The following is a 10,240-nucleotide window of genomic DNA, read 5'->3' as shown; positions in this document are numbered from 1 at the left end:
TGAGTTCGGAACAACAATGTATACGAAGTAGTTCACGCAAACTTTGCCCGAACTAAGAATAAAATATGCTTCCCAAAAAGATAACATGTTCGCTGTGGAAGAACGTTTATTATGAGTGCCGATTTCCTGCATTTATCAGCGTCATCAGGTAGCCTGATTTCAGATGTGTCCATGTAAACAGAAACTGATAAACGGGACTGATAAGAGGATTTCACAAACTCTGCCTTCAGAAAATGCGCATTGAAAGAAACTGTCAATTGTGTACTCATTACAAAAAAATATTTATTGACAAAAATATTAAGACAATATGAAACCCTTGACCAGAGGTCTATAATTTCTCTCATCAATAAGCATTCCTATACAAACTCAAAACACCATATCTACAATTTCGCATTGAGACTGGAAAGCTGATTGACAACTCATTTACATTTCCAGTACTTGGGTGGTCAAGAAATGTATGTTTATGTTGTTTTTACAGCTACAGTATAGAAAAGCATAGAGGAATAAAGGTGCATTATCATAATTTATTGTCACATCAAAGCTCTGTCTCAAAGTGAGGAATATTCCCATTCTGTCCATTCTGCATTTAAATATCTCCAGCAGGTGACATCTGGGTGAATTTGTCCAATAAGAAAAAGCCTGCGGTGTGCTTTAATGAGCACAACCCTGGTAACTGACAGGATCTCCAGATACAGCCACAAAAGCCAGTTTTAGCTCACAGACCCAGACTGTGGCTCATCATCTAGACTGGCTTATTTGTGGACTCATGACCAGTAGCCAGTCAATGGTCTCTTCCAGGAAGTTCATGTTGTAGTGTGTGGCGATGTTCCGGAACACTTTGATCTGCTCTGAGAAACTCTGTGGATGGAGAAGAGGAGACCTTTTCAAATCCGAGAAAACACAATGGTTCATAACCTTTGAATTTAAGATGTTATAGTGGGTGGCACATCGTTTTAACACGGCTAGGGACACATGGGTTGGAGGAGCACAAACCTTGGTGGGGAAGGTGAGTTCAAAGTCTCCTGCACAAGTGCAGTAAAGAGGCATGTTGGCCTCCTTCACTCCTTTACACTTGGCACAAGCCTGCAAGGGAACGCAAGGCACGTTTTTACTTCCCAGTGAGACACGGTCACAATTCCTGAAAACAGTAGTTACTAAGTAGTGAACCTGGGTTGTGTTCATTAGGCACCAAACTGAAGAAACAGGCAGGGACTACCTGAACTGCTCCTTTTGAAAACGTATTCTGTCGCTTTCCTTAATGAACACGACCCAGGTCATATGAATCCCAAAGGATGCGTCAGATATGAGGTTGTGTTTCCTCACCAGGTCCTGCAGAGTGTAGCTCATGAGTTTCTTCTGCAAGGCCTCCACCAGGGCCATCTCAATGGACTCAGTCTCATACTGGGTCTGGCAGTTGGAGCAGAACCACTGGGGCAAAACAGAGCCGTCCTGTGAGCACAGAACAGATGATTTACATAGTGAACACGAAGGAGCACGCACGCACACAATTTAAACCAAATTGAACATGTTTCATTATTTGAGACTAAATTGATTTTATTTGTATTATATTAAAATAAGTGTTAATTCAGTATTGTTGTAATTGTCATTATTACACACACACACACACACACACAAAAATAATAATAATAAAAAATAAAAATAATATTTCGGCCGATTAATTGGTATCGGCTTTTTTTGGTCCTCCAATAATCAGTATCAGTGTTTAAAAATCATAAAATCGGATTGGATGAGCTGTAGGGGTGGGGGCACTGACCTGTGCCACCGAGGGGTCCTTGCAAAGGTCGAGGTCGCGGCAGAAGTTGCAGTGGTGGCAGATGACCTCGGGCAGGATGTAAGAGTTGCAGGGGTCGCGGAACTGGGCTTCCTCCGAGAACTCACCCACATCTACCAAACGCAACAGGTCCCTCTTCAGCTTGTTCACCTGGTTCACTATGTTGGCATCCAGGGAGAGGACCTACAGGGGAAGGTTGTGTTCATTAGGCACCAAACGGAAGAAAACATAACTGAAATGCTCATTTTTGTTTTCCGTTTTGAAATGGTGTGCACTAATGAATACAACTCTGGCGTGAATTCACTAGGCACAAAACGGAAACAAACGGGTTGAAACTGGGAGGGACTACCTGAACTTACCCAATAAGAAATTACAATTTTTCATTGCAAAAATGCTTTGCTACGGTGTGCACTAATAAATATGACCCTGGTTCCCAGTCACTGACCTGGCAGACGTATTTGATGAATTCCAGGGCTGGGTTGCTGAGAGGCAGGTGGGAGCCAGGCAGGACGGGGAACATTTCCGAGGGCTGGGTCACGCTCCGGGTGCCTGTCACCTTCTTCTGGATCTTCTGGGTGATGGTGAAGAAGTTCTGGGTCAGCTCGCTGGACACATACTCTTGAGAGAAGGAGATCATACCTGTGGAGGAGAGACGGCTTATTTTAATCTGTAGACTGCTAGACTGGATATGTGGGGAGACTATTGAAGGTTATAGCTGGCTAATAGTCAGGTATTGCTGGGTTTTCCAGTGTAAGCCAGCTAGGGGAGACTATCGAACAATGTAGCTGTCTAGTAGTCACAGGAAGTAAGTGGTGGACAGCAATCTAAAAGCTATTTGGAGATTAGACACAAACCAGATCACCTTAGACACCTGTGGTGGTCACTCCTCAGTTTTCACACCAAAATAACTTTGTTTATGTCTGCGTATGGTTGTGGTGCCGCTCTCTCGTTACTTACCAGGAAGTGCTGTGGAATCTCCTGCTGCCTGCTGGGAAGTCTGGCTTCCGCCCCGCCTCTTAATGGGCGTGGCTCCCGGGGCGTTGCGTCTTAGCTCCTCCCGCATGCTGTGGTAGATGGCAGCAATATAGGCTGAGAGGAAAGAGGAGACATGGTAAAAGTCAGACGAACACAGGATATCAAGGAGCTGTGCCCACGGACACCCTCCAACTTCATTCTGGATCAAACACTGTACACGTGCTATGCTAATGATGACGATGCTTGCGATAGTGCCTACCGGAGATGATCATGAGGAAGTATTTCTGACAGGAGGCGGTCTGAGGCAGATACTGCATGATGTTCCAGCTGCTCTCGATCAGCTCCTCCACCTCATCCACCTCTCCGGCTCTATCCTCCTCCTCCTCATCAGCTTCCTCCTCGTCCTCGCTGCCCTCCTCCTCACCATTCTCCTTCCCCTTCTTCTGGGCTGTCCCGTTCTGAAAGTCAATGTAGGTAGTGAGTGTCATTTCAACCCCAAATATTTTCATTGGTTATGAGACATAGGAAAAACAACACACATATCCGTTAAATATTAAATGAAATTGTACTGGTCGCATACGCATATTTAGCACAAGCAGAACTAGAAGGTACCTCTCCATACAGGACGCTGGAGGGCAGTTTGCCCTTCACGCCTCCATAGTTGGCCAGATCCATCCACATAAGGAACTCCCAGCAGCGGGAGAAGGAGATGGAGAGGGAGTGGAAGATTTCCCGCGAGTGAATGCTGAGGAAGATTTTTTTTTAAACAACCTCAGTCAGAACAAGTAAAAAAAAAAAAAAAGAAAGAAAGTTCATAAAACAAAACCTTGCCTACTAATTTATGGTTAGTGCTTGATCCCACAGGGTGACGGTATGCTTGGCTGCATGAAATCAAAAAAAGGTGACGACTAATTTCCACAAACCTTCACCCCATGTGATCTCGCTTGGGGTACATTTAACCTTCATTTGATTTAACTAGGCAAGTCAGTTATGAACAAAATTCTTATTTTACAGTGACAGCCAAACCCTCCCCTAACCAGGGACGACGCCGGGCCTGCCCTACGTGTAGGTTAGCTAACCCAACCTGTTGGTGATGTACTCCACGTAGCCGATGGCGTCGTCAATCCTCCGCTTCTTAGTGCAAAGGAGGATGCGGTTAAAGTTCCCGTACACCACGGTGGAGCCCAGCCGCTTGAACTCTGCCACCAGTCTGAGATAGGAGAGCAGAGAGAGCCATTCATCAAGGCATCCAACGTCAATACATGGCGACAGACCATTTAGAATTAGAATAAATTAATTACAACCCCCCCCCCCCCAGATAAAGCTGTATTTGAAATGTCTACAGTTGACTCCAATGGAAACAACCAAGGGCCAAGTAGGGTTGTGTGTGTTGGGCAGTGCCACTTACTGGAGGAATACCTTCTTCATCATGTTGTGTAGGGTGCGGTGCAGCGCCGGGTCGTAAAGCAGTGAGCTGGGCGAGCGCAGCCAGCGGTAGAAGTGCATCACCTGGTTGTCGGCGTAGACGTTGTGGTACCGCGTGATCTCCCGCACCCAGCCAACCACCATGCTCTTTAGGATCCTGCTCGCAGACAATACATCCAATCAAATCAAACTTGATATATAAAAGTACATTATTTTAACCTGTGCTGGGCTTCAGTGCAAGGAAACATTTTTTAATTTTTAAAATCAGCAACAACAAAAAAACAAACACACAGGCTAGTTAGTTTAGAGGCGAAACAGTTGCTTGAGGGATCTGGGGTGTTTCGAGGTGTCGGCGGCAGTGGTTGCATGTTATTACGAAGAGGTCACCTGAAGGTGTTGGAGCAGAGGGCGGTCTCGTCGTAGCTGGCCACGGCACTGGCGCCCTGGTTCCCCGACATCATTTCCTCCAGCGAGGCTTGCTGGATGACGTCAAAGCTGACGCCCAGGCTGGCTCCTCCCTCCATGTCGTTGACATGCTGCGACTGCAGGATGGTGTTGACAGCCAAACTCTGCAGGTCCAGCTCCACACACACTGAAACACAGTAGAACGACAGGGGAAAGCAGGTTGAAAACTAGTTGAAAGCATATTTCCATTTATTCCAATGAAGTTGTTTTAAAATGTACCGCATCACCGGTTGCTATGCACAGCTGATTAATTCCTAAATACAAGACAATGGTTGGGGCTACTTCAATGCGTCAGTTTTGTCCATAATGTTTGTATTAGAGCGGGGATGATAACCCCAAAAATTACAGGCACCATCATTTTCCTACCTCTTCAATTTTGCATTTGTCAGTTATTTTTGTGTGATTATGCTACACAACGTCCCTAAAACCATTATTTGGTCATCGGTAATGTGAACTATATGAATTCCTGCTATGACAACATCTGAAAGTATCCGCCTGTCCCGGGTTTCGATGCCGTGTGAGTGAGCCACTCTAACACCCACTCCGTTGACGTTGTGCAACCTTTCAAAAATGCAATTACAACTACTGTCGTTTTCATTAAAAGATGGGAGAGTGTCTCAGCTTCCTGTGCGTGTCAAATGGCACCACTTTACGACGGCAGTTGGCTAAGCCGTACGGTTTTGGTGTGCACACGGAGCGTGGCCTTTGCAGTGAACACATCAAGTAGGGGCGGCAGTGTAGCCTAGTGGTTAGAGCATTGGACTAGTAACCGAAAGGTTGCAAGTTCAAATCCCCGAGCTGACAAGGTACAAAATCTGTCGTTCTGCCCCTGAACAGGCAGTTAACCCACTGTTACTAGGCCGTCATTGAAAATAAGAATTTGTTCTTAACTGACTTGCCTAGTAAAAAAAAAAAAAAAAAAAAAAAAAAGGCCCACTCCTAGGAGCTGGGAAGTTTGAGTAGGACATTCATTAAAATGACATAGCTATCGAGCAACAAAAACATAATTTGCGCAATCAAGCAAAGTGTTTTTGGATTTCCACTTCCGCCGGCGGTGAATGATGTAGCCTACGTAAGTTTGCACATTTTTTTTTGGGGGGGGGGGGGTTGACAAATGAATCTAGAAAAAGAGCCAAAAGATATGTGATAATTCTGGATCATATTTTAAAAATGTTGCACATCAAAATATCAAATCATGCATCCCCTGGATATGATGGATGAAATGGACATTTTTTTCTTGAATCTGTTGCCTTACTTGGCACAAGAGAGAGAGGAAAAAAAGAAGAAAAAAAAGAAGAAAAAAAATCACTATGGAGAAGCAACTGCGTATTCATGTATTTTTTTTATTTTATTGGTTGTATTTATTGTTATCGAGCAAAATGTTTAAATGTATCATGATTTGACCGTTTGTCTATACGGCCCAGCTCTGGTGTGTGTGAATGAGTAAGGCTGGCTACCTGTTGAGTAGCAGCCCTGAGCGTTGATCTCCATGGAGCCCCGGTCATCAGCCTCCATCACCAGCCTGCTGTCATCGGCCTCCTTGCCCCCCAGGTCAGGCCTGGCGGTGGGGGACAGCCACAGCAGGTGGTTGTGTTTCCTCAGGTGCCTGGCCAGGAACAGGTCAGAACCAAAGATGGACACGTCGTGGGGCAGGTTTCCCACCGGCAAGTGGTAGTATCTGAGGTGGGATGGAGGAGAGGGAACAGTAAGCGACAGTAGCCCAAAACGAGCATAAAAGTCAATGATATTACACAAATGAAACTCCACACTAAATATGTAAAGTGTGAAGATTATTATATAATTTTTGTATATACAAATAGAATGTAAACACCCCTCCCCCCCCTCCACTAGGGTTCTTATTCCAGTTGTGCCATTTAGACTGTGCTAGGTGTACAGAGCTAGGAGACAGACCTAGTCTCGTGCTGTGTTACCTACCTGGCCATGTCAAAAGCCTGCGACAGGCAGCTGTCCAGGTTGAGGTAGTGGCGGACCATGCGGCGGGCACCGTGGCGCTGCCAGTCCAGCACGTTGTAGCTGATCTCGTCCACCACATGCACCGGCACCACCGGGAACTCCTCTAGCACCGGCATGCCCGCCACCAGACGCCTCAGCTCCCAGTTGGACTGCACTGCGATCAGGGTGGGCCCGCGGCGCTCCCCCTGAATACAGAGAGAGGACAACGGTCAATAGTGTTACCAGGGCTGTGTTTATTATGCACCAAACGGAAGAAATTGGACTGAAACCCAGAGAGAGGACCTGCACTTGCCCAATAAGAAATGCTCATTTACGTTTTCAGTTGTAAAACGACCCTGCTCTATCCTATTCATCTGTGATAAGCATATAACCTTACACCTTCAATAGCAAGTCTGAAAACTTTAGAGACAGAGAAGGCCTAAACAAAACAACACATCCGAGAACAAGCTGGAAAGAGCAATAGAGTGGCAGAACCATGCAGGTGACAGGGGTGCAGTGGATGGAGGTACCTTGTAGTTGAGCAGTATGCGCTGCAGGGCTCGGTGGATGGCCTTCACGTCGTTCTCAGCCCGCACCTCAAAGGTGTGTTTCTCGGGGGGCAGGAGCTCTTCGCTGGTCTTCTCCAGCAGAGCTGTACGCTCTGCCCCATACAGGGTGTTCAGGTTGGGCATCTGGTTACTGCGAACCTAAGGTAGGAAGGGGAGGAAGACGAAGGGGACTTGATGTCTTTTTTTCTTCAACAATTTCCTAGGAAATGACTTTAAAATCACTCTCTCGTCACATTTGTGTAATGAAGCATTACAAGGGAAAAGTCAACTATTTTAAGGGGAAATCTGATGTGTAGGGTGCTTGGGTACAGAGTAGATGAGGTGTGGTCTTACCGTGTCCAGGACAAAGATGCTGGCCTTGCGCTGTGAGGGGATGAACAGGCCGAACAGGGCTTTGTGGCCCTGGCTGTGGTGGTAAAGGTAGATGTGTCGGACGCTCCCTGGGGAAGACAACACAACGATACTGATTCAACGCTCCCATCGTCACGTTCCATGTAAGGGGTCGTGTTCATTAGGCACCAAAAGGAAGAAATGCCAGGTTTAGGTTGATTTACATCATAGTAAATGTCAAATCAGTCAACACAATAACTTTTAAAAAAGACCGGTAAAGAAAGATTACAAATAGATGTTAAATATATGGACGACACATTGAGACACAGTAGAGAAACAGTGAAGGGAATCTGCAGTGCCAGTGGGAGCTAGTCCTACCAGGCTCCAGGTAGCTGAACTGGGCCAGGGACCTCATCTCCAGGTGCTCTAGGTCGTACGCCTCAGCCTCCCGGCCGCCCAGGTCCCGGACCAACTGCTTGTTGACCATGCACATACAGCCCAGCTGTACCAGGGCCCGGAACAGCAGAGGGACCTGGGGGAAAGAGAGAGAGAGAGAGGGTTGTTCATTAGGCACCAAACAAAATAAAACAGATTAAAACCATGCAGGGGCTACCTGGACTTTTATTTTGCAAACTTATTTTAAAACCTTTTCTGTTTATAAAAAATTTGTACTACACACACGGAGACTAACACTCAAAACACAGCCATTGATTAGATTTCCCTAGCTATGAAATGTTAACCATGATCAAGACACACAACACTGGATTCAGGAATACAGTACAACACGAGGAACACGACCTTGTCCTATCCCGTAGGTAGGTACCTGTGTCTCGTAGACCCCCTCTATGTCTGGGGCAGAGAGGTCAGCGTTGATCTCGTTGATGTGCTCCTGGTACATGTCCTCAGGGACAGAGTACTGGTACAGGTAGTAGACGACGTTGGAGCGCGGCAGAAGGCGGTTCACCTGCACAGAACAAAAAGCAGAGTGCTCAGTCATCAAATAATAACAGTAATAATGAGAAATGTTACGTTTATAGTGCTTGTCATTACAAAAAAAAAACTCAACAAGCTTTTAAGCGACAAAAAAAAAAAAAAAAAAGCTAGGCAATTTGAAACCGCCGACATATCATTCAAGAGTAGACGGACGCTCACGAGAGGGTCGGGAGGCTTGAGCGGTCAGCGGAGGGAGATTGATTAATAGACCCGTGACAATCTGTCTCTTCATTAGACTAACATGTACCTTCTTGTATGTGGCTCCCTCCTCCTGCTTGGGGACCTTCTGGTTGACGTAGAACACCCGCGGGATGTTGAGCTTCATGCAGTGCAGGTCACTGCCGATCACAGCCCACAGCTTATACAGCCCAGGGTGACTGGTCTCTGCAATCTGGGGGAGAGAGAGAGAGAGGAGAGGACAGGACATCCAGTCACACACAGACTTCTGGGTTTAAGCATTCTATTTATTAGGAAGAGCATTCAAAAGATATATACATATTGTCTTCCTTCTGCTCTGTACAGTTCCCATGAACTATTCTGAAACAAAAGGTATTTAGAGTTTTAGTCAGCGTGGACACAGTTTAAGCCTAGTCCTGTACAAAATACTTTAAACAGATTCTCCATTGAGCAGCAGCATGCTTTTTAGATCAGCACGAGGCTTGATCTGTGTCCCGGAAACCGGCCTAACTAAATGTTATTTGACCCCCACCCCCCCCGTAGGCCCAACTTAACCCACCTGTACGATCTGCCAGGGCATGTCCAGGATACTGCGCGCCGTGCGGCGGAGGAAGCTACCCAGGCCTGTGGCGGGGCCCGCGTCCCGGATCACCCCTCCCCCCACGGCCTGGACCTCGCCGTCCAGCAGGCGCCGGCGCTTCCGGCGCTCCTTCCTCTGCCGCAGCTGCAGCTCCCACTTCTTCTTGTGGTAGCGCAGCCACACCAGGCGCGCCTCCTGCGTTTCCCCAGTGGGTGGTGGAGGGCCGAGGATCTCCCTCCAGGACTGGGTGAGCTCCATCTCCTGGGACTCCACGTCCTGGCTGTTCTCTCCCTGCGACACCCGCTTGCGCTTCGTGCTGATCAGTATGGCCGGCTGCAGGGGTCGGGCAGGCATCCCAAAGTCCTCAATGTCAGCCGCCTGCCCTGCCTCCAGGGCATGATGGGCCACCTGAGAGGCGGAGGCAAGAGAGGGGGAGTGGCGTGAGTGGGTGTGTGCGTCTATCTGTGCGTGTCACCACTAACCGTTGGCTAGGCGGGTGTACCTGTCTCTTGCCCTCGCTGGTGAACAGCTCGCTGATCTTCTTCTGCTTGTAGATGTCGTTCTTCTCCAGCAGCTTCTTGTGGAGCCAGTCCGGGTGGCGCACTCTGGGCACGGGGTTCTTCACCTACAGCCCGGATCACAACGGGACCAGATAGGGTGAGCAGCGAGCAGGTACAACTTGAAAGAATCTACATGAATCAGGAGTAGGGTGAAGTTGCACCTAGGCACTGGTCTTGGATCAGTTTTGCACCCCCCCCCACTAATGGGCAAGGTTAGGATTTGGGGAGGGCAAGATGATCCTAGATCTACACCTAGGAGCAACTTCACCTCAGAGCCACGGATCAGAGCTGCTGTGGGTTTACCTGTTGCAGGGCAGCTGGAATGGTGATGATTTTCTGGATGGCACTGCCCAATCTTTCAATGTAGTAGCTCCAGTCAAGGATCTGGAGAGAGCCCATGGCTAAACTCGTTAGTGACTGT

The 10,240-nt window shown here is 47.5% G+C and overlaps 1 protein-coding gene across 2 annotated transcripts in view; it reads right to left on the bottom strand.

The window, feature by feature from the left end:
• Positions 1–255: 255 nt before the first annotated feature.
• The window catches only part of pole (polymerase (DNA directed), epsilon), a 35,913-nt gene continuing 25,928 nt past the window's right edge, over positions 256–10,240 (bottom strand). For both annotated transcript variants that reach the window (XM_064937795.1, XM_064937794.1), the window contains exons 27-47: positions 10,123–10,203; positions 9,762–9,884; positions 9,239–9,667; positions 8,750–8,893; positions 8,333–8,473; positions 7,888–8,041; positions 7,513–7,619; positions 7,141–7,317; positions 6,593–6,816; positions 6,115–6,335; positions 4,580–4,784; positions 4,176–4,349; positions 3,852–3,977; positions 3,380–3,512; positions 3,027–3,225; positions 2,750–2,881; positions 2,238–2,431; positions 1,775–1,975; positions 1,324–1,449; positions 994–1,083; positions 256–858 (exon numbers count right to left, since the gene is read on the bottom strand). In XM_064937795.1, the coding sequence (XP_064793867.1) occupies positions 739–858; positions 994–1,083; positions 1,324–1,449; positions 1,775–1,975; positions 2,238–2,431; positions 2,750–2,881; positions 3,027–3,225; positions 3,380–3,512; positions 3,852–3,977; positions 4,176–4,349; positions 4,580–4,784; positions 6,115–6,335; positions 6,593–6,816; positions 7,141–7,317; positions 7,513–7,619; positions 7,888–8,041; positions 8,333–8,473; positions 8,750–8,893; positions 9,239–9,667; positions 9,762–9,884; positions 10,123–10,203 (3,501 nt within the window). In that variant the 3' untranslated portion in view covers positions 256–738. The remainder of the gene's footprint in view (positions 859–993; positions 1,084–1,323; positions 1,450–1,774; positions 1,976–2,237; positions 2,432–2,749; positions 2,882–3,026; positions 3,226–3,379; positions 3,513–3,851; positions 3,978–4,175; positions 4,350–4,579; positions 4,785–6,114; positions 6,336–6,592; positions 6,817–7,140; positions 7,318–7,512; positions 7,620–7,887; positions 8,042–8,332; positions 8,474–8,749; positions 8,894–9,238; positions 9,668–9,761; positions 9,885–10,122; positions 10,204–10,240) is intronic.

Source organism: Oncorhynchus masou, chromosome 25 (assembly GCF_036934945.1).
Source record: "Oncorhynchus masou masou isolate Uvic2021 chromosome 25, UVic_Omas_1.1, whole genome shotgun sequence".
NCBI lineage: Eukaryota > Metazoa > Chordata > Actinopteri > Salmoniformes > Salmonidae > Oncorhynchus > Oncorhynchus masou.
Note: the sequence above shows the minus strand (reverse complement) of the source record. Positions and strands in the feature narration are given on the sequence as shown.